This window comes from Marmota marmota, unplaced genomic scaffold, assembly GCF_001458135.2.
Source record: "Marmota marmota marmota unplaced genomic scaffold, marMar, whole genome shotgun sequence".
In the NCBI taxonomy this organism is placed as follows: Eukaryota; Metazoa; Chordata; class Mammalia; order Rodentia; family Sciuridae; genus Marmota; species Marmota marmota.
The window spans coordinates 45,577,146-45,601,594 of record NW_025999977.1 but is presented as its reverse complement, the minus strand read 5'-3'; the positions used below and the strand labels follow the sequence as shown (position 1 = coordinate 45,601,594).

Here is a 24,449-nt window from a genome sequence, read left to right as displayed (position 1 = left end):
TGCCCAGCCTGGCTATGTGGGCAGCACTCACTGGCATCATGAAATGCTGTCTGTGACTAGGCCAGCTACAGGGAATCCTTCAAGGGCAGGTATAAACCATGTGTATATGTATTCTCAAATTTAAATAGATTGTACATATCAGAATGTAAATGACCTGTAAAACAGCACTCTATTTTTCTTGGTTATTACATAGCAGTATATATTTGTTAAACATGCTTGTATACTTGTTATTAACCATTTGATATTTTGTACAGATAAGTTGATTAAATATTTTATTCATAAAACTGCTCATGACTGGTCTTTAGGGAACAGTGTTTTGTCTTATGTTATTCAGCCTCTCTGTGTTAGTCTAGTTCTCCTCTGCATCTGAGGACAGCAGCCAAGCATCTGGGCAATAGGAATAACTGCTTTGAAACAGGAGCAGTTACAAGGTAAGCCCGATGCTGCTAGTCTTTATGCTGATCACTGCCCCTTGAAACACCAGGGTCTCAGATTTGAATGGGGAGTGGGGAGCCTCAGACATGCAGCTGCTGCCCCCTGTGAAACTGCATAGGATACTGAGTGCAGCCTCACACTGTATGATGTCACTGCACAGGAGGGTAAAAAAATCAAGCTTGGTGCAGGCAGAAGAGGCCAAAATGCAGTGGAAGTTTTTCTCTTTCGGAAATGAGCATTGTAATTTGCATACTGAGTATTCATTCCAAACCCAGTTGGAATGGGAAGCCTTTGGGTTTACATACACTTCAGGCTGCTGTAGGAGTGATCTTGCTCCAGAAAGTGTGCCTCTGCAGGTTGCACGGTCATCTTCCAAAGTCCTATGGCATTAGGTCCAATGAGAGCAGCTTTCTCTGCAAGGCCAATGACATATTTCAGAGAAACCAATAAAGACTTATAGCAAAATTGATAGGCCTCTTTGTGACAAGGACAGAGATGCTGTGTGTTCAGTGACACCATCTTGCATCCCTAAGTATCTCTCCTAGCAGGGCAGGGTAGGACCACCTTGCAGCCTTCCCTGGTTATTCTGGTGCCACCCAGGATTTTTCCTACAGATGCAGGAGAAAGCTATTTCACCTGTTTCTTAAATGTTCCTGGGAGAGGATTAGTGACAGAGCTGCAGATATGGAAAGCTGCTAGGGACTTGCCCTCATTAAGGACTTGTTACCAGCATTACCTCTTGGGGGAGACAGGGAGTCTGTCAGTGTGACCCACCTTTCCCTCAGAGTATGGCAGTACCTGTCCTCTCGGAATCCAGTGTTCCCACGGTCATGTTAATGTAAGTGTCTTGGTCATGAGAGTCTCTTCTTCTGCTGAGATGGATCATGAAAACTGCTCTCTTCCTGCTCCCTAATTTCATTACTACTAAATGAAGGAGAATTTTTCTTTGGAAGAAAAATTGTATTCTCTTTTTAACTAAGTCATTTGACAGGCACAATAAATATGTAAGCTCTGGACTCTGCCAAGGGTAAAGTCTCATCATGCTTTTTTTTTTTTAAATAACAGTCCTTGGTCAATTTTTCATTTTCTTACCTTTTAGTCTCCACTTGACTTACCTCAGCATTCTGTGTAGAGGCTTCCACATTCAGTAGAGAAGGGGAAGTTACTGGGAAAGAGGAAAGACACAGTGGCATCTAAACATTTATTTGACTTCCCAAACACGGATGAGAGTAAGTCTGAAAGGCTCTGTAATGACTGATGGCTAAGAGACAGCCTAAGACCGACTGCTCCCTTCCTGGCCCTGTTCCAGCTCTGCCCCTGATGCTTCATTATTTCCAAGCAGGTCAAGGTGAAGATGCCTCCAACAGCTGCTCCACTGAGGGTGGTGCCTGATGTGGTTATGGATGCAAGGCTCTCCTGTGCCCTCTCAGAAGGAACAGTGATCTGGGCAGAAACGTGTCTACTGGGATGTGTCACCAGTGCTCAGCAATCAACTTTGGGGCTGTGGGCGTCTGTCGAGTCCTAATCACATGCAGGTGTGCAGCCCTTCAGCAGTGGCCAGTAGGAGGAAACCCAGATGTTCTGCAGAGCCTGAGCAGGGTGGATTTGTAGAGGCGGGATTCTAGTCCCTCTGTGAGGGAGGGAGACCCTGCAGGTGCACCCACACCCCCTGGCTGTAATGGACGCCCAGTCACAGGGTCACATTCCCATCCCAGGGAAGAGAAATGTTCCCATAGACTTACCAGCAAGGAAACCTGTCCCAATGTGGAGAGGTCAGCACAGGCCCTTTTGCCAGAATGTTTGAGGAATGCAACACAAAATGAGAATGCTCTACTATCCTCAAGCACGGTCTCGTGTATTGTTGCTATAATTCCCACTTGGGGTGCTACATAGGGCCAGCGCTCAACAAATAATAAGCCACATATTTGGTAGTTGCTAATACCCAAACCCCAGAGATTTTCTAATCATAGAACAATGAAAGTAATAATTGCAGTCATACTGCACAAGATGAATCCACCATGAGGTGTAGAAGCCGTGCTTTCTTGTAGCTCCTTGGTGCCAGGAAACAAGCAGTTGATGTGCTTGGATCTGTTTTACCCAGTTGTGCATTGCTCTGCCAGGGAAATGCTTACAGGATAAAAGAGCAAGTGCATATGTCCAACACTTGCACTGACATACCCAGTTGGAGGATGAGGAGGCCCTGAAATGGGCTTTCCTGATAGTCTGACCGACTGTGAGAATGCACATTTCTTCAAAGTTTGCCTATTAGGCATGACTGAAACTTTAAGAAATTTAGATATCCAAATTATACAGTATTCCACGTGGCAAGCTCTATTCTCTAAGGTATGCCAGTGCAGAGGTAGTTAAGACAGAGTCCATCTTCTAGAACTCTCATTAGAAGGATAGAAAGGAATACAGGTGGTGGGGGCAACAAGCAGACCAATAACGACATCATTTCTGCAACAATGAGGAGTGTTTCCGTGGAGCCAGGGCCAGAGCATCCTGGAGGCTCAGAGGGAAGGATGGACTGCTCGAGGAGGCTGGAGCAGTTGGTATTTTGGGCCAAGTCTTACGGGTGAGGTAAAAGTGGGCAAAATTGCAGTCAAGGCAGTGATTCCCAAGGTTTAAGAGCACCGATGTGTAGAGGGGCCAACTAGTGACTGTATCTGGTGAGGAGCACCAGGTGCCAAGGATGCGTGGCAGAGGTGCTGAGCCTGTGACCAGCCTCCTCTTTTTTTTTTTTTTTTAAACATTTTTTTCATTGTAGATAGACACAATACCTGTTAGAGTCTGTAAACAAGTCATGATGGCGCCTGGCATTTTGCCAGAGGGAGTGGTTTGTGAAGTAACGCCAGTGAGCCATTAAGTGTGGAGATTCCTTATTGGTTGACTGCTGTATCTAGTTTATGTTAATTAAGATAAGCTGTGTGGAATGTATATATACCGCTCCTGTCCTACAATAAAAGGCTCCCACTCCTGCTGTATCAATCTACACAAGTTGCTCCTCACCCCCCTCGGTTATTTTGCTGCAGCCGGACTGTGGCAAATACCTTTATTTTATCTGTTTATTTATCTGTGGTTCTGAGGCTTGAACCAAGGGCCTCTCACATGGGAGGCAAGTGCTTTACCACTGAGCCACAACCCCAGTCCCCAGTCTCCTCCTCTTAACCCATTACTGGATGCAGTTTTTGCCTTGGAGACCCTTTGTTGCAGCTTTTATTCTTTTAAAATGGCTTAGTTGTTACCAACTATCTGCTTTTTACTTCCTCTGCCAACCAGGCTTTCACTTGCCCTTCACATGACTCCCTTTCCCATCCCTCCACTTTCTCGAGCTTCCCCTGTGGCCTCCAGGAGGCAGCCCAATGCAGAGGAAAGAAGGGCATGAAGCGAAGGCTCTGGAGTAGAGGCCTGAATTGGAATCCCAGAGCTCACCCACCAGCTGCCAGATCCTGAGCAAGGCACTTAACTTTGCACCTCAGGAGTGATCCGGAAACTGAGCACAGTCAGAGCGTCCCACTGCAACAGTACAGGGATTCTTGATCTGGATTCGCTTTCCTCTATTCCAAACCCATCCAAGTTCTACCTTTTCTTCTGGGAGTAGGGACAGCCTCTTCCCTCTCTCCCTAGGAGCTTTCTCTTTATAAAACTGTGGCAACTGGGGGACTCTTGGGCCCTTGCCATGCTCTGAGACATCACCAGTAGTCTCACCAGGCATCATACTCAGGGACACCAAGCTTGCTCTGGAGATGTCTTTGTTATGGTTGGAGAGGCCAAACCCATGTCCACAGCCACTCTCCACCTAGCCAATTCGATCACTTACCTACATTTGCTTGGGGCACTGTCAGGAATCTCAGTCCTCTTGGGAAGCAATCAGAAGGACACCTAGACACTTCTGTCCTTGCCCCTCCTTCAGGAAAGCTTTGTTCAAAGCCTCAGAGATAAATCTGTCAGACAGTACGCTTAGTCTCTGCCTCTGACCTCTCCTTCAGCCCTACCTCTGTCCTTACCTCTTTTCTCCTGCAAGAGAAGACAGCAAAAAAGAGAATGTCTCATGCTATCTAAGAAATGCTTTGCACCTTTTCTAAGTCAACTGTGAGAGCATCCTGGGCTATGTGGGGAGGCTGAGTGGCCTGAGGCCAGAAAGCAGAGCCAGGTGAGCAAGTGTCACCCCACTGGATGAGCCAAAAATGCTAAGACTACAAGAATCAAGTTACAGACTGGGAAAAACAGCCGAGACTGAGCTAGCATGGGGTCTTCCACTGCATTGAAGACAGGTTAGAGGAAAACAAGTTTATCATCCTTTCCCATTAGGTACAATTTCATAGAGTATCCACCATAAGCTGGCAAGGGGCCAAATGCCACATGCATGACCTCATTGTGTCCCCATTAAAAACAAAACAAAAATCTTCTCCCAAATGAAAACCTCAGATAAATACTCATATTATCCCAGTTTCAGATGAGGAACTGGGGTTGGGGGGTGTTGGGGAGGTGTGGAGTCTTATGTAGCATCTAAGACCTAATAAACAACAGATCTGAGCCTAGGTCCCCATTTACTGTCATGAAGAAATTTGCTTTCTGGAAAATAAACAATGAGAGACAGACGCAGGAGAGAACATGTTGGTTTTTTTTTTTTTTTTTAAAAAAAACTTTTTATAAATTCAAAAACCACCTCAAAATTCCAAAATGAATTTCTAAGTAGAGAAAAAACATTATTTTCCCTTGAACCATTTGAGAGCTAACGGACATGGTACTCCATGGCCCCCAGATACTTCACTGAGTCCTCATTCTCTGACTTCTGCACAATATAATCACTGAAATTGGAAAAAAATTAATCATTATTTTACTTCCAGCTAATAATCTTCAGACCATGTTCAAGTTGTACAAATTGTCCCAGTATTTTATAATAAAAACATTCAATACAGACTCAGGTGTCCTGTCAGGTTATGTCTCTTTTAGTCTCTTAGAGTCTGAGATTGCTTTTGTTTTAATATAATGTATGATGAAGAAAAATCAAGGCTTTTGAGGTCACTGGCTCTTCAGGCATTGAGTACAGAAGTGATGGCCAGTGGCTCTGGCAGTCTTGGACATAGGCCATTGGAGCTGCAGGGGACTGCCTCTGGAGCTTCTCTCATGACACTGTGAGTAAAGGCTCCAGCTGACACTTTTCATTCAGTATTTAGACAGCTTAGCTTTCTAAGAAGTTTTTTTGTTTTATTATTATTATTTTTTGGTCCCACTTTACAACTGAGCTACATCCCCAGCCCCTTATTATTTTTTATTTTGAGACAGGGTCTCATTAAATTGCTTAGGGACTTGCTAAGTTGCTGAGGCTGGCCTCAAACCTACAATCCTCCTGCTTTAGCCTCTCAAGTTGCTGGAGTTACAGATTTGCACCAACACACCTGGCAGATGGTAAATCTTTGACAAAGACCATCCTTGTGGCTGCCTGAAACATATAGGCAGAACTTCTAAAAAGTGGATTACATCCACTGTTCATTGATTTTTGTCTTCTATGTAATTCCTAATGAAAGAAAGTGGACTTTATAATCCCCTGGAATCCGATTCTTCCTTCTTTAAAAGAAGTAACAAGAAAGTGGTTTTTTACTTTAATAGTGAGACTTCAATCCCAATGTAACTTGGGCAAACTTCTTAAACTGTATACTCTCTCCCCAACACAGAAATCAGGCCAGACAAGATCACAAAAACATTTATTTTGAAAATTCACTGGTGTTTAGATGATAAGCAGGAATTAAGAGCCCATATCTCTCTAAGCTCTAAAAATTAAAAATTATACAATTTTGTATGAGTAGACGTCTGAAATACAGAGTATTTTTAAAAAAAGGTGTGGATGTTACTTTTTAATACAGTAGGTCTGATTTACCAGTTCTTGTTTATGTGAGTGATTTAGTGCTATTAGGGACCTACTGTATATAGGACTCAGAGCCACAAGTCCAAGCTTCTAATGTCAGCTTTCCAGAAGGCCCCATGCAGATGCTGATGAGGACTTGTGTGGAGCCCTGTGCCCACAGCAGGTGTATCTAAGGGCTCTTCTCCTTGCAGTAATAACACTCCTTGTGTGGAGCTTGGCTTTCCCCCTCTGCATCATTTGCTCCATTTGCTCTGATGCAGAAGCCAGGCCAAAGGACAGTAACTCATTCAACACACACCACAGGGCTGGCAGCACACTGGAGCTGGATCTTTTATTAGGGGGCCTTAGGTATTGAGAGGAAGGAGAGTTATCTCATTGTCCTTAAAGCATGATAATGCCCAGAGAGCTTTCCTTTAGAAGAAAACTGGAATGTTTCTGATTGGTCATCAACTGTCACTGCAACTGTGGGACTTCTTGGCTCCTAAGGTCTCAGGATACAGTTCTCAGCCAGAGAACCTGCTTCTCTCTACTAGACCTCCATGTGTCCAGAAAAGTTGAAATCACATAATTTAATGGCTTACTTTGGTTTGTTAGCAAAATAACCTATTCCCAACAAATAATGTTAATTCAAATGGAGAACCAATTTATGCTAATACTGTACTCAGAATTTTTTTTAAAAAAATATTTATTTATTTATTTATTAGTTTTCGGCGGACACAACATCTTTGTATGTGGTGCTGAGGATTGAACCCGGGCCGCACGCATGCCAGGCGAGCGCGCTACCGCTTGAGCCACATCCCCAGCCCTGTACTCAGAATTTTAAAATGCCTTCCCCCAAATTATTTACTAGGAGATTTTCACAAGAATGCACAGTAGTTAAGACCCTTATTCTCACCAAGGGCTAGCGAAGTACTTGGCTCACTGTTGGTCTTCAACATAGAAGGAGCAACTGCACATGGGCCCATACAGATCTGACTGGGACTGTCCAGAGCCTCCCCTTGCTGGCTTAGGAGGTGAGGGGACTGCAGGGGGACCATCACCTGGAAAGTTAAGGCTCCATACACGGCTTGCTGGCTGCCCTGTGACAAGAGGCAGAGTTGGGATTCTTCAACGACTTTTCATCTGTTTAGTTGACCAGAATACTGTGGTGAACTTTATTCTTGGTCTAATGCAGGCAGATCACGATGTCATCCTAATGATCTCAGGTGAGACTTGTGCTAAGGTAGACTGGACTCACTCTCACCTTCCATCCATGTTCACTGCCAATATCCACTGCTCATCACTTCCTGCATCCTTGTTGTGAACTCGTACACTTCACATAACTGACCACACTCTTCATATTCACTGGTCTCTTCTATATTCTCACAATTACTTATTTATTTTCATTTCAGTATATCTCTTACATTTTCATTTAAGTATTTCATAATTTCCTCCAGAAAAACCTGTTCTACAAGGTAACTTAATTAAAGTCACCTAAATTTAGATTTTTCTTTTGTCTGCAAGAATTCCGTTGACTAAAATACATCACATGGTGCCACTGGACTCTTAAGCAAAGGGGAGTCCTTGTGTGGATCACGGTGTTCCAGAGTCTTGGAAAGTGTGCCATTGATGCTATGGAATGATTCACCACGTGTTCACTTCAGCTTTTAGACAGGGAGCTGGGAGTTTTTAAGCCAAGAAGTTCTCACTTTTTTCTTTCTAACATTAAAGATCAAAAGTAATATTTAATCTTTTAAGCATAATTAATCTACTGCCTCCATGATCTGGCTGTAGGTGCTTGTTTCCTGCATAGTGTTTATATTTTGAACAGATTATCTTTCAGCCAGTTAGCAACCATGTCAGCTATTTCCTGGCTAAAATGGAGGATAAAAGCATGAGGTATTTTTTTCTCACAGAGTCGAATATCTCCTTCTGGAAAATCTTTCTTGATGTCTTCATAGTACTTTTTTGGACACCAGCGATCTGTGGCACCATAGTAAAATGTAAGCTGAAAGACAAGATAGCATCCAGTGTTAGAAAAACTTTTCTACCCAACACAGATGTGACACAGGACAGTTTTACTCTATCAACCCTAATCTGAATATGGGACATGTGAGGCTACTTTTATGGAAGTGCTGGTCTTCACTCATTTTGTAGTATTCCAGAGGGTAAATTATTAGCAACCAAGTCTTAAGGAGCAGACTTACTTTGAATCCCTTCACAGAGATTTTTCTGGTTGTCACTTGGGCTCCAGTTTTGAATGCTGCAGAGGACCTGTGGCTTATACATTTACCACTTAATTTACTATTCCCACTCTCACTTTAACCAGTTCTGTGCAATCCAAAAACCCCTAAAAAGAAAACTTGTTTTCCCCTGTCAATTGGCAGGATATGAATTTCTTTTGCTTCCTGGAGAATAGGAGAGCCGAGCAGTTGCCTGGTGCTTCCTCCTGGCTTCCAATAGCTCTAAGAGCTCATTCTTATTGTTCTAGAGTTGCCACTACTGTGGCTAGTCATGGAAGCATACATTTCCCAGGATCTCTCAGCAATCACTCTGTTATAGCTTCATCTTGAAAAACTGCTAAAAGTACAAGCTGTCCACCTACCAACATGGCTAAAAACTTCAGGTTCTCTCTAGATCACCTTCTATATTTACTACCAGGAAGTCTTGAAAACTATATTCAGGAAACAGCATACATGGTAGTCACATGCAGGATTGTTCAGCGTATCCCCAGAGCATGACACTGTGAAGTCTAAAAGTCCAGACGTGGGTTGGTGCCGAGCAGGTGTGCTCTGGTGCATGCCTTTGAATGAAGATGCCGAGTATGGAAAAAGCCACACTGGGACCCTCCCACTAGTACATGCTTTGCGGGAGAGTCCTATAAAAACTGTAAGATGGAAGAGGAAGCCAGAGGAAAGCAAGGTAGAAAAGACCTCTCTTCACAAAGTTCCCTTGACAAGAACATCACTCTACACTTCCTGTTGCTTTCTAATTGGCATTTTGGGGACAATTTCCATGAAGAAGCTAATATTTTCAGTGAGACAATTAAAACTTGAACTATTCCCAACAAGATACAGCTTGATGAGCCATCAGCCCTTCTCTCTTGCATAGGGTGCTATGTAGTTGAGTGGGGTTATCAGCATGGATTATAGGGACCCTACACCCACACCTCAGGGTATCAAGAAACAAACTACATCCATGGGGCCCATAGTGTCCATGGCAGGTTACGAAAAGTGTTGTCAGTGTTTAATACAGGTAATAGTGAAGATTCTAGACTCCCCTATGTTCACCTGAATTCCCTTCTCAATTCTCCACGGCTGGTAACTGTTTAGAGTGGGCTCTGTTTAGTTAAATCCCTAATTGATGGAGGGGTTAAGGTTTTTAAAAATTTGTTTTGTTTCAAAAGTTCTTCAGGCTAAATTCACTGAAGGGCTCTCTATGAAAATCTTGGCTTACAAGTAAAACACGTGGTTATCTAATGCCTTTAAAAACACTGGCTCGAGATACTTCCTGTTCCTTATAGATTATAAATCACGAGCCATAGATCTGCCCAGCAACTCTGCACTGTAACCCTAAACAGGAAAATGAAAAAGTATGGAGTGTGTGGAGGCAGTGGTGGGGGATGGGGAAGGACAGGTGAAGCAGAAGGGAAGGGAACGAACTGGATACCAGGACACAGTGGCTAAGAGTGCACACGGTTACCCTACAGGCATTTAAACATGAACAGCTGTGGAAACTGAGGCTGATACACAGACCCTGCGCTGCGTGCTTTCCTTATATTACCTCTTTGCACCCTTTCAACAGTGCTCTGAGGGTGGTATCTTATCCCTATTTTACAGAAAAGGAAACTGAGGCTTAGTGGGATTAACTTGCTCAAGTTCAAGCAATGAATGAGCTATAAAGTTGGGTTATAAAACACAAAGCCTGAAGACTGGGAGGTCCTGAACTGGCTATGAAAACTAATGAGGGTAATAATAATTGCTGACAGGAGCAAACCCATCTACCTGTCCTTTAAGCCTTCTCAACACCTGTGTAGCTCCTTTCCGTGGGCACTGAGTGTCATGGTGCCACAAGTCACAGGGTAATAACTGCTATAAAAATACTGCAATTGTTAACTAAGAATCTTAGACTATTAGCAGGATATTTATATTCAAAGGTTTAGAACATTAATTATTTCCTATGGTTTATTTCTCCTTAGCATTTGTTTCAATACTCATGAGAGTTGATAAAATACATATTATTGAAATAGAGATTTGTTCCCAAGTTGTTGTCATGTTAAGTAATTTTTTTCTACTAACACAAAATTTAATTTTCTCAGTTCTTCTAGATTTTGGTTTCCCAGGACTGTACTTTTGCTGTTCTTCTTGTGTTTTCTACAGGAAAGTGAAATTATGGTTACTACAGTCTCTGAGCTCTTAGATGTATTTTCCTTTAACGCCTCCTTCTCCTCCTGTAAGTTGCTAACCTCTTGCCATGTAGAAGCAACATTTTTTCCCTCTCAGGTTTTGTTTTTGTTTGTTTATTTTGGTCTATGAACTTTTGGTCAGTGAATTGCTAAAGATGACAGATCAAAAGTTTCACAAAAATGACTCATTCCACATTTGGTACTGGGCTAAGTGGCTGAAATTTAGAAGTGAGGGACACAGAAGCTCAAAGACCAGGAGAGAGAACAGGTCTGTACCAATGGGCCCTCCAACACAGCAGGCAGACAACAGGCAGGGACAAAGCAGGAAAAAGGAATTCTGCCCCAAGGAAGTCAGCAAAACCTTGAATACGTACTTGGAGTTACTGACTTTCATGCGTTACTAATAGAGAATTTAATACTAATAGAACAAAGAAATATTAGAAACCATAGTATGATTTGGCTAGTAACTAATGAAATCCATTCAATGACATATTAACATCTTAACATATTAACAATGAAAAAAGTCACACCAAAATCTCTCTCTGTTCAACAGGCTAATAGGGCTATAGTTCTTATAGGAATGGCAAGTCCAATAAAAGGATAGTTTTTCAAAGTTTAATAAGTGTGTGTGTGTGAACACATTTTTTTTTCTTTTTTTAACCTTGTGGATAAACTGAATTTTAGAAGCTTTGTAGATCATAATTCACCATGTAGCCAAATTTGGCATAAACTGAGCTTCACTCCTTCAGTCTTTGGCAGTTTGTTCCATGATTCAGCATAGATTGGAGCAGAGTGGGAAGTGGCATTTCTGGAGTGAAAGGACTGCTCATAATGCTCTTATATCACAGTACAGTGAGATAATTTTATTTACACTAGGGTAGAGTGATTTGTGAAACTAGTCAGTCATTATGTGGGACAGGGAGAGGGCATGGTGGGCCGGTGCAGTGTTAAGACCTGGGCTGGGGCCATACCCACCCAGACTGGAACCTTGGTTCTGCATTAATTAGCACTGTGAACTTGAACTAGTTGCTCAGCCTACCTGTCCTTTTGTTCATCTGTAAAGTGGGGATTAAAACAGCTACCTTGTGGGCTAGTGGTGAGATCAGGAGACTAAACACAGGAAGAGGTTTACACACAGTAGGCACTATTAAAGAGTGGCTGCATGACAGATGAGGACAAAGGGAACTTCCAGACACAGACTGTGTGCTGGTGGGGTGGGGCAGGGAATCTGTTTACATTCTGCTCCACAGTGGGAACTGTATCATGATTTTCAATTAGTCTTTGAGAAAATATGTTTTCTTCTGATAAGCTACTTTTGATATAAGGCACGCTCAGAAAAACAGATATTAAATATTTTCTAAACCTAAAGCAAAAGTGTGTGTGTGTGTGTGTGTGTGTGTGTATTTCCAGAAATTATGAAGAAAGAGATTGAATGGAAGATAAGTCATCAACTTAATAAACAGAGAGTACATTCCGTGTCCTCACACTGTCACTAAGACTCGGCTCATGGAGTAGATTCTTTAAATCTATTTAAAAAATAAAACCTACATTTCCTCGTAAGTAAGATCTTGCACCCAGGTACAGTGTCAATTGGGTATCTTTGGTTGCAAATCTTCCAAAGTGTAGGAAGGCACCTGCACCTAGGGTGTGTTACTTCTCACTCTGGTGGCAGCTGGGGCAACTGCTTGCCTGGGCTGCATAAGACACCCTTTCTGGCACACTACAGGGATCTGTAGCTCCCAGGGTGCTGAGTTAGCAGGCTGCTGCTAGGGTCATGTGTTGATTTCTTTAGAGTGTCTTGAGCTATCATGTGTAGGGTGGGACAAACAGATGGTTGGCTCTGGCAAAAGTGATCAGAGGATGTTGCAGATGCTCAGTGAGAAGCGTGGTCTCCTTTCTCTGACTTTGAGAGGTCAAGAAAAAGGATTTTATTCTACCTTCTCCGCTTTTACTTTCCTTCTCTGGAATAGCTCCCACAAGACCAAGCTTTTTGTTTGTTTTTTAAAGAAGCAAAAGGTCAAATACAAAGCAGCCAGTTGCTTACCAAGGCATGGACACATATCAGGAGGCCTATGTTAGTCAGCTTCCTATCACTGTAACAAAACCCAAGATAACCAACTTATAAAGAGAAAAGGTTTATTGTGGCTGACAGTTTCTAGTCCACCATCAATTGGTCCTGTTGCTTTGGGCCTGTGATATGCAGCATATCATGGCAGGGATCATGTGGTAAAGGAAGCTGACCACCTCATGGCAGCTGGGAAGTGAAGAGATAGGAAGGGGCTAGATTCTCACTATTCTCTGGGAGGGCATACCACCCCATGATCTAAGACCTCCTGGTAGGCCCCATTTTTTATTTAAAGTTCTGTCACCTCCTAATAGCACCAATGTGGGGACCAAGCCTTTAACACATGGGGTTTGGAGGAACTTCTAGGCCCAAACTAAGGCAGACCCCTATTTCCAAGCTAGATCTCTGTCCTGCCTTCACTCCCTGTTTTCATCCCTTCCAGCTTTCCAGGCTGGAAGGTACTGACTGTAGGTTTTTCAGTGTAGAGAGAATAGGCTGGATGATGGCAGCAGGCTTCTGCTTCCACTTCCCACCAGAGCACAAGACAATCAGGCCTTGACCTTGTGACATTAAATGAAACCTATTCTATAGCACAAGCATCTCCTTTATTTCTTCTTACTTCTTCAGGGACACAAGTAGCTATAATGCTTTACAATTTCACTGTGGTCTTTCTGAACAAGAAAGGAAAATTATTAAGGACATTTAATTTTCAATTTAACTAATTTTCTTTCTTCCTTTTTATCCCTACCTGATTCAGTTACCATTTTTGAGAAAATAAGAATTAAAATCTCAAAGAAGAGAGAGGGGAAAACATAACCCTTCCCAGTCATGGAAGCCTGCTTCCCTCTGCAGGCACTAGGGAACAGGGGAACAGAGGTGTCAAAGGAGCAGGACCCTGGTCCCATTAGGGTCCTGCCTGGACCACCTTGTGGTGGCTCTGGTGGCCAGAGGATGACACAGATGCTCAGTGAGGAGCTCTGTCTCCTCTGCTTGACTTTGAGAGGTCGAGGGAAATGATGCCATTCCCACCTTCTCCACATTTCCAAAGGCATGCAGAGTGAGGCTCTTTCCTTCTTGTTTGGCTACTGTGTATAGAAATCACTTCCCCTTGTCAAGGAAGTCATGAAGCCACTTAGTGATATTAGCTTTACCATATCCTTACCTGAGACTAAAGCTGATCCAAGGTGTCTACTCACCTCTGCTGAGGCAACTGAGTACAAAGTATTGGGAGTCAAAAATGAATCCTCCTGTATTTCTGTTCCTCACTGGTTATATGCCTCAGGAAAGTGGTAGATGTGCTGGAATGTTCTACTTAACTAACTGAGAAATCACTCAGTTCAGCTCATCAAGTTCTCTGCATTGGGGTACTGGGCTGAGTGCTACTGTGTTTCTTCTTGTCAAGGTTCCTGTAGACAGCTCCCTTAGGTATTGAAGTGGGAGCAGTGGCTACGAAACAGAATGGGACTGGGCATTCCACGGTCTCTTGGCCAATTCTTAACATCACTCACATCTTTCATTACACAATGAAAATATCTGGGAAGGGAGTATGTATGGGAAGGAAAAGTTCAGCAACTAGTCTTTTTCTAAAGTACTCATAGGTATACACAGGCTATATCTTAATAGAAAATAACAAACATTCATTAAGTACTTATTATGTGCCAGATACTAAGTCTGAATTACAGTATTAAATGATTTTATTGATGGAAAAATGAGGGACAGTGAGGTTCAGTAACTTAAGCAAGCTCTCATTACTAAGTGGCAGAGCTGGAGTTTGAGTCTAGGTTGTGGCACTGAGGACTCTCATGGACTCTGCTCTCCAACACACTTACCTCCTTTCAAGCAGGCTCCCCGGAGTGCTCAAGGGTATGTCTCAAATGAAGCTCTCAAGGTCAAAATGATCAAGATAAAAACAAACCTATCTGCTTCCAGGATGATTATAACATTCTGGACAGGCTTCAAATTAAACAGGCAGAACTAACACAATCTGTTTCAGACTAAGGCTTGGCGGAAAGGCAGTCCTGGTTAGCGGGTCCACGGAACACTTCCTATGCTCCACCAAGCAGGACACGTGCATGTCAGAAGGATTTGCATGGCCATTCTGTAAGCAATGGCATGCTAGTTCTTCCCAAAGGCAGCATGCACCTCTGGCTAAGGAGGATGGGGAGAGAACCACTATAGAGGGCTCCTGTTTCTGAGGACACTTTACCCTTTCCCAGGCTACACTGTGGCTCTGGCTTGGCACTCTGGGGTAGGGGCCGCACTTCCTTGAAGGTAGCCCCTCCACCTCTTCTCACCTTCATGTAAAAGCTACACCCCATGTGTCCTCTTGAAGAAAAATTTCAGACTCCTATGTAGTGATAGTGATGCTCAGATTCAGTCTGGAAGTAGCACACACCAGCTGTTTCCATAAGCCTGGGCCAAAGATGGTCACGGCAGTTCAGAATTTCCCTCCTAAGTGAGTTCTAAATGAAAACTTTAAGTTTATGACTAAATACTAATAATGCACTTTTCTAGGAAGGAGACATGTATCCCTTTTGGTTTAAAACAATGACAGAACAAGGGAATGCTGACCTCCTAGTTGTCTTGGACATACTAGGTGCCTTATAAAGCAGAGTAGGCCCCAGAGGCTCTCAGACACATGGGGATTAGAGTGGTGAAAATGTACAGTTGATTCTCTTCCCTTGGTTTATTCCATCTTGGTTCTCATCTATGTTCCTTCCCCCTCCATTCCCATCTTATTCGTTGGCTCCTCTTACCCCCAATCCGTATGTTGGGTTCCCCAAGGATCAGTCTTTTGATCTTGTCTCTCCCTGCAATGCACATTTCCATAGGTTGCCACTCTCCATGCTCATGGCTTCATCTAAAGGCCTAACATGTCCAAATCTAAATCCAGCCCAGGCTCCTCTTTTAAGCTTCATTCCATATATCCAGCTATCTGCAGACATGTATTCACTTGGCTGGACCATGATCTCAAACCCAAGCACCAAGTTAATTACTCTCAACCACCTCCCACAACTTGGGGCTGCTTCTTCTGTGTTCCTTCGTTATTGCCCAATCCAGACACAGAGAAATAATCTTAGATTCCTCTGTCACATTCTGTTTTAATTAAGTGACATTGATTCTACCTCCTAAATCTTTATATCCCTAAACTCACTGCCTTCATTCTTGTAAAAGCCTTGTAAACAGTCTTCCCACCTCCAATTTCATTATTTCCCAATATTCTGCCACACGTTTTCCCCCAAATACTCTTTCTCATTTGTTCATCTCACCACATCCTGAGGGCTAACTAATATGCACTGGCTGTTCATAGCTGATACATTTCTGATTGGTAAGAGGCTATGTCATGTAGTTGTCAAATATTCAGAATATTACCCTGTTGTTACCTCCTTGCTTGGACCCTCCAATGGCTCCCCAACAACTTGATCTCTTTAGTGCAGTACATCATGCCTTATTCTCAGACCAGTGCCAAGTCACCATGTCATGCCACCTAACCAATGCAGGGCTTCTTCACCTGGGGTCTACAGACCTATGTATGTCCATGACTTGTGGGTCAGGATCATGTAAACTTGAGGAAAAATTATATCTTAATTTTAATTAAACTTTACCATTTGGCATTTCCCTTAGTTACAAATAGAAGCAACAAACTGGTATTAGTAATGCCTATATTTAGTAACCTATAAAAATTTTGGATATTTTAAAATCACAGTAAACTTGTAGATAACTAAGAATTTAATTAAACTTTTCAGTACAAATTTGCCACAGCAATTCTATTATATTTTGTTATTCAATGTGTTAATAAATATGCACACATTACTATATCACAGATCAGTTTTTAAAATATTTTGATAATTATATTTTGGTATAATTGTCTTCTTTTGTAACCTCCTGTATTTATTTTATGTCCTTAAAAACATTATTCTTAGAAGAGGTTCACATATTTTATGTGAGAGAGCCAAAGAGATCATTGTTACAAAAAATTTTAGAATCTATACTCCAAAGGATTCCCAATTGATGTCTCACACCATCCATCTATGTAGATATATTTATTGATTTTTTTAAAATCAAGTACTATGAATTGTGCTGGGTCCCAGGGGAATCCCCAAATCAGGATAATACAGTTCCTAACCTCAAGGTGAAAGACAGAGGACCATTTAAATACTGTCTGACAAATGCAATATTATCAATTTATATATGTAGCCAAGAGAGTCAAAGGGAAGACCATCTTACCAAAACCAGGGCTGGGGAAGGCCTCTTGGAGATGACAATGTAGCCAAGTTATTTATTATGATTATTATTTGTTCTTTTTAGATATACATGACAGTAGAGTGTACTTTGGCATACTGTACATACATGGAATATAACTTATTCTAGTTAGAATCCTATTCTTGTGGTTATACGTGATGTGGAGTTACTCTAGTCGTCTATTCATATACAAGAAGAGGAAGGTTATGTTCAACTAATTCTACTGGCTTTTCTAATCCCCCTCTTCCTCCCTCCCCTTTGTTTCCCTTTGTCTAATTTAATGGACTTCTATTTTTCCCCTCCCCATGTGGAACCAAGTTTTAAAGTACAAGCAGGATTTAGTCAGGTGAATACATAACAATCCATGACGCCATAAATCATGGTATACTCTTCTGGAAACAACTATAAGTATGATATATTGGCTTCAGGAAAGGAAAGTAAGTATTGAGCACTGAAGCACTGCAAATAAACAAAACTGTCCAATAATGGGTATAAAGTATGTAGACCTTAGAAGGAAGAAAATCGGCTCAGTAGATTTTTTTGGAATTAAAAAGGCCAGTTTTTCTCAAGAATATAAAAAGCCCTCTTCATGAGGACAATAAAAATCCAGTGTTGCAAAATTTGAATTTATAACCAATGCCCGCTGATTATGGCATGCCCGTTTTCTATTGAAGGAGGAGAAAGAATCAGAAAGCCACCTGCATGATACAGTAGAGACACTGTACCTTTCTAACTTTCCTGTGGCTTTCTGGCTATGTGGCACAAAGTTACATATTTCCAAACTATTTTTAGTTGAATAACTGAGATATATGGAATGATTTTTGCAACAATGTGTGGCTCAAAACCTCTTCCCATTGGATAGCCCTGGATATGTATGAAGTTCCTAAATGCCTTTGTTTGGGTGGAAATGGGATAGCATATCTTTTCACCAGAATACCTAAAATTGGGATATTTCAAATCTCAGGAGGTGGTTTTTAAGTTTGACTAATTATCAGGGTGTTTGGAAGGCAGGAGGCAATGCCTACTCTCTTCCTGGAACTATGCATCCTGTTAACTTTCCTTATTTCTCAAGCATACCGGGACATGTTATGTTGATTTGACTTTTATCAATATTAAATTACAGCATGCTTCCTCTTTTTCATTACAGAAACAAAAAAATCGCAATAAACTTCCTGTGTCTTTGTACCAAGTTTCACTCAGAAATTGGAATTATATTATTTGAGTGGAGAGCTCAAATTTAGCTCGCAGAAAGCATAATTAATGAATTGCAAGGTAGTTGTGAATCATTAAACTAAACAATACTGTTTCCCCAAATTCTACAAATACATTTAACACCGCCTTAGAAACAAAAGTACTCTCTGGAGTTGGAAAAGTGTATTTCTGTATTGTGTGTTAGCACTAACCTTGAAATGTCTGCCATCTACCATTATACCCCCGTATTTCTCCCATAACAGTTTCAGTAAACTTACATCCCTGACACAGTTACCATGAACAGACCTCTATCTGGGAATGATTACACATGCATATGGATTTAACTTAACACAGGAATAAGTTAGCACCTTTCTTTGACCTCTTTCTGAGCACAACATACAAACAGAATCCAGAACTGATGAATATCTTATAGCAGCTGGCTTCCACAGGTGGTAAGACAAGCTCTGACACAGGATGGGTCTAGTCATTTGGCAAGTGTGAGGTTTGGAAGTGAGCATTTGCCAGTCTTGTTATTAAGTGGGAGTTGAATTGTTTTTATGAACTTCCAACCTGGAGAACTTAAATGTATTTTTGAAGCAGGCTCACTTACAATTTAGCTGAAAAATAAAATACTGTTTTCTTATATTTTTGCATTCCTCAATGACTGGAAGTAGTTATATAGGGGTCTCCTGAGGGCCCCAACTTCTCCATTTGATTAGTGAAGGCTTGCTTCTGGTTCAAACTTTCTCTCTCTAGACAACTGCTACTTAAGAAATACAATGACCACTATGTCCATAAGACAAACCCAGATTGTCTTCTCTATGAGTGAATATTTTCACTATTCTAAAAATATTTTTTAAAGAATATCTTCATTCTAGCTCTAGGAAATTACATTAGGAGGTTAAAGAAATATGGGTTAAGACTGTAGGCAAGTGTAGGCCAAATATCTCTGTTTATGAAGAGACTCTAAACTCAGCAGAGTATCTAAAATTTGACTTGCAGGGTCTGGACCAAATAAGAGACAGCCATTCAGCAGAGAGTATTTTAGTGCTCCCAGCAGATGCCATTATTTGGCACCAACTGTAAAGCTCTAGATTAGTGCTGACAACAAAAGATAAAGCAAGGCACATATGCAATTTAAAAGATTTCTAATAACTGTGTTAAAAAAGTATAAAGGAATGGATAGAATTTTATTTTAATCTAGTATATCTAAAATATTATCATTTCAACATGTAATCCATATAAAATATTAATGAAATATTTTCTTTTTTCAAGTAATAAGTATTGAAATTCAATGTGTTTGTTACTCTTACAGCACATCTCAACTCTGACTAGTCACAAAAAACCACATGTGGTATATAGCTATCATAAACAGCATACCTCTGGGCTACAGGGCTACAGGTGTTACTTACTTGCTAAGCCTGCACGAAGCCCTGGGTTTGATCCTCAGCACTGTGGACAATACAAAAATAAAGTGCAGCTGTATTCTATTCAGGATGGACAGACAGACAAATGTTGCCATAGTAGTGCTACAGCCACACACATTCAAGGATATTGAGACATATTCTAAACCAGGGTGATCTTCTAGTTTTAGAGACTAGTGTTTCAAAATGTGTGCAAGAGTCTAGTATTTTCAGGAATAATTTGCAAATGGTGAATATTTTAGAAAACTATTCTTTGTGCCAGAATGAGACCATCTACTGCAATGTGCTGAAGAATCTGAAAGACAGGCTTACTGGTCATTGGATGATATGTCACATTAGTTTTTTTTTCCAGTTTTATTATGCTTCAACATAACTCACTTATTCCATAAATATTATTGAAACTTCTCAGTTCATTGTTAAAACAGAAAAATATTGATTATAAAAGTAGATTCAACAAAAGCAGGTAGCAAAATATATTTAAATAACTATGCAATCAGCTTTACTTACTCTGTGCAACTCTCAAGGATAACATCAACTTGAACTAGCAGTAGGACTCTGTCTGAATCTACAAACTCTCAAGGTTTTGCAGATTCTTCCCAATTCTAACCTTTCATGATCAGCCATAAAGTAATTACCTTAGATAAATGTTCCTTTATGATTTCATCATCTCTCTTCACCACCTGCATCATTTCTTGGCCTCCAAGGTAGGCAGCATTAGCTACATTTATAAAATAAAAAAGTCAAACACTTAGAATATGGAGAGCAACACAAATATCAAATTAATTTTAATCAATTCATCTACCTCCCTTTTTTATAAACCAAATGTGCTATCTGATGTGACATACTTATGAGTCTAAGAGAGGCACATGAGACAAGTAACATGCAGAGTCTCTGGAAACAAGAGCACATGCTTCCAAAGAACCTTCTCTTAACCCTGCTTGGATTCTTAAAAGTAAAGTTTAGTTGTCCAACAGTTTAATATTAGATATCACAATAGACACATGTAATTGTACCTGACAATTTGCACTATTGTGATTTAAGGACCAGAAGCACAAATTGTTACAGATAAATCATGTACACCAGGGAAACTGCATATGATAACTAACATGAAATGGTGATTTTTTTTAAAAGGAAAAAAACTAAAAAAGAATGCTCATTTTAAAAGATAGACTTACAGGATCTCTAAGAGTATTCAATGAGGATACATTCCATTATACTGGTTGAAAAATAAGCAAAGTAACCCTCACTTTCAAGATGTCTTTGATATCTGTTCTCCTGTCTTTAAATATCTGCAATTACTGATGAGAAGTTCAGTGTCAGTTTGATTCGCTTTCCTTTGAAGGTATTTGCGTGTGTGTGTGTGTGTGTGTGTGCATGAGAGCGCGCAACTCTGAAGTGTTTAAGACCTTCTGCATATCAGTCATGAAAGATTCTCAATCTTTATGATGATGTATCATGACGTGGGTCATTTTCAATTCACTGCAAACTTCAGTTCTGGGAAATTTCTTGTATTATTGACAAGTGTTTCCTCTTGGTTTTCATTTTTCTCACTTACTTGCTCTTCTCTTTCCTGTTTTAATACATAACTTTTGTTGCGGTTCTATAATTGGTTCTTCACCTCACTTTTATCTTTTGCCCTTTCTAATGAAGTTTTAATTTGGACAATGTGTGTGCTGTGCAAGACAGCAGGATTGGGGTGACTGGTGATGAATCTGTTTGTAGAGGCCTTCTCAGGCTCATCTTCCTTCTCGCACTTGAACTTCTAAGTCTCAACTTGGGGGAGGACAGGCTCTTTTGTAACTGGGTAGACCATCTTCTCAGCCAGTGCTATACCAGTGTATTTCACATGATGAATGATAGAGATGTTCTGTACCTGCTGTTTATTACATGTGGCTGCTGCACTTGAAATGTGGCTAGTGGGACAAAGAACTAAATTTCTAACGTAATTATAATTAATTTAACCTTCAGCAGCTGCATTTGACAGTGTCTTCTGTACTAGACAGCAGGGCTGTGAGTGCTTGTTCCCTATACTTTGCTTCATCAGCCTCCCCTACTCTTGCTCACTCACTCTCATAAATTCACTGAAATTTCTTATTAGCTAAGGACTTCCCTGTCATTCTCTTATCATTCTCAAGAATTCCTTTGATATAATTTTTATCAAATGAAGGCAAGTATTTGTGATTAATTGGCTTTTTTTCAAAGAGAAGTCTTTGCTTTTTCTAAAGTAATAAATTACTTTTTTAAGAAATAATTTATTAACTTCTTTAATTCCCTCAGTGACCCTAAAAACATCTACATGATATTAATTATTGGGTTAGCCAGTTTCTTTGTTCACAATGGGGCACTTACTATGTCTTAGGTACAGGAGACGCAAAGAGATAATCCCTATCCTAGAGAATTTACACTTAAGTAGTTTTTATTTATTTTATCCCATGTGTATAATAGCAAGCTGCTTCCTCCATTTAAACATCTTAAATATAGCCATTATATAATTCCTAAAGTGAGATTTTAATCATTCTTGTCCATCTGTGATATTAGCATAAATACACATAGGGGTAAATAGTCTGCATTTCCTTGGCCTAATCTAAATCAAGACAGGCTGTTTAGTCACAGATTTACAGTAAGGATGTGTAATGCAAGACTCTAAAGTCCTACTTCCAAAGTTGGTACTCCACATTACTGTAATATAATCCAAGGAATTGATAATAACCAAATAAAACAATAGGTTAATAAATTATGGTCCATCCCCCTCAATTAATTCAACACGTAACTTACTAAAAATTATGCTAAAGAATATATAATGTCAAATACATATTTAAGCATAACAGTAGTTGGAAAAAAGCAGATTACAAACTGATACAGTATGATCCTATTGTAAATAAAAGACAGATATGTGGTACAGATATATGAAATGATGAACAATAAAATAATAATAGTGGTTCTTTCTAGTTGATGGAATCCATGTTCTCCCTTTTCTTCTCCCTCTCCTCCCTCCCTTCCAACTGGTAATGGTATTCTTCCTGCAAATACAAGATCTATAATGCATCTATTCAGGAAAAGTATTTACTTGTGTTCTTCTTCTAGCCTTGAAATTTTTTTATTAGTTCTATTCAGTTATACATGACAGCAGAAAGATATTCAATTCATTGTACACAAATGGAGCAGAATTTTTCACTTCTCTGGTTGAGCATGAAGTAGAGTCACACAATTCGTGCACTCATACATGTACCTGGAATAATGATGTCCGTCTCATTTTGAGAGTGCAGGTCTTGTCCCTGGATATGAGATACCCTGTTCATTCACAGGTAGGTAGAAAGCTTTCCCTTATAGATGCAATCAGAATGATGAGCTTCTTTCCTGTTAACAGCAGGCCCTGCTGTACAGCAATCCACTTTCCAGCTCTCCTGTGTAATGTGGCTATCATTGAGTGTGACATAGATAGGCTAGTCTCAGCTAAGATTCTCAATTTTTGACACAATGTTAGAAAGACACTTATCTGCAGTGAAGGCCCCATTTATCCAAGATAGGTGGATATAACTCATTCCCCTACCTTCCCTGCAGACATAGTGGGTCTGATTTCTTTTTTGTTACCAAGGGGCTGAGTCCCATATTACAAGAAGTGAAAGCACAATACTTTCTTATATGTGACAGAAGAACCTCAGGAGCAGTCCTAATTAGTCCAAGAGTGACTTATATAGTACACCTTTTCTCCTAGGTAGAAGTTCCTCATTGCAATTCTGGGTGCTTGAAATTCAACACAAAACACTCTGACCATGAGCAAAATGTTACTCTGTAATTATAAATGGTAGATTTACTTTTACCTTTCCAGATCCATTACAGAGATTCCAGTTGACCAGTGATGTTCATAATCAAATCAATTCGTTTCATATATATATATATATAGTATAAGAAGTATAAAATGTAAAGTAACATACCCTTCCTATAAAAATGTCTTTTTTTAGCCTTCCTATAAAAATGCCAATATAGATAGTATAGAACTTACAAAAGAATTATATTACAAAAGCTAAATCCTAAATCAACTGTGTTAAATTTGGTACTTGTTTCCCTTTGGGGGGATGTCCTATGGTAACGGAGGCCTTCAATTTACATTCTAACTAGGTAAGTAGCAATGAGTACTTACATCAGACATTCTCCAACTTTTAGTAAGGCCACATTCATTTATAGCACTGAGGGCTATAAATGCAATGGAAAGGTGACCTGGGAACTGTTAGGTAATGCCAGATAAGGTTCTGATGTGGGGTGTGGGAAGCTTAACTTTGGTGCATGGCTGCCATGTGAGATGCCTCCAAGGCCCCACATCTATATATTTGAAGTGTACTGTGTTATAGCATTAAATGTGTGGTTTTAATACCTCATACTTGGCATTTTTTAAATAAAGTTTTGTAAGTCAAGAAATAATTAAACTTCAATCACTGTTAGTAAAAGATTTCTGATTTTAAGCTGTTTATAAAACAAAATCTTCCTCATGAAATTTGAGATGTTTTAAGTTTCTATGAAACAAAAATGTCTTCAGAGATGGAAAAGTGGAATCTGTTAATGAAGATTGCTGAATTTTAGATAGAAGCCATGCTGTTGCTTCCAAAATTCTCAACTGAATTGTAATCTCAAATGGAAATGACCCCAGCTTGGCACAATGGTACACACCTATAATCCCAGAGGCCTGGGAGGCTGAGGCAGGAGGATTGCAAGTTTAAAGCCAAATTAGCAAGGCCCTAAGCAATTTAGTGGGACCTTCTCTCTAAATAAAATATTTTTAAAAGGGCTGGGATACGGCTCAGTGGTTAAGTGATTAAACATCAATCACTGTTAGTAAAAGAT

At 40.4% G+C, this 24,449-nt stretch overlaps 1 protein-coding gene across 2 annotated transcripts in view; it reads right to left on the bottom strand.

Annotated features, from left to right (window-relative positions):
- Window positions 1-7,010: 7,010 nt before the first annotated feature.
- Ldah (lipid droplet associated hydrolase) overlaps window positions 7,011-24,449 on the bottom strand; it is an 88,421-nt gene continuing 70,982 nt past the window's right edge. The window contains exons 6-7 of one of the 2 annotated variants that reach the window (XM_015479941.2): window positions 20,246-20,328; window positions 7,011-8,291 (exon numbers count right to left, since the gene is read on the bottom strand). In XM_015479941.2, coding sequence (XP_015335427.1) covers window positions 8,100-8,291; window positions 20,246-20,328 — 275 coding nt within the window. In that variant the 3' untranslated portion in view covers window positions 7,011-8,099. The remainder of the gene's footprint in view (window positions 8,292-20,245; window positions 20,329-24,449) is intronic. The other variant, XR_007348169.1, reaches the window with a different exon arrangement.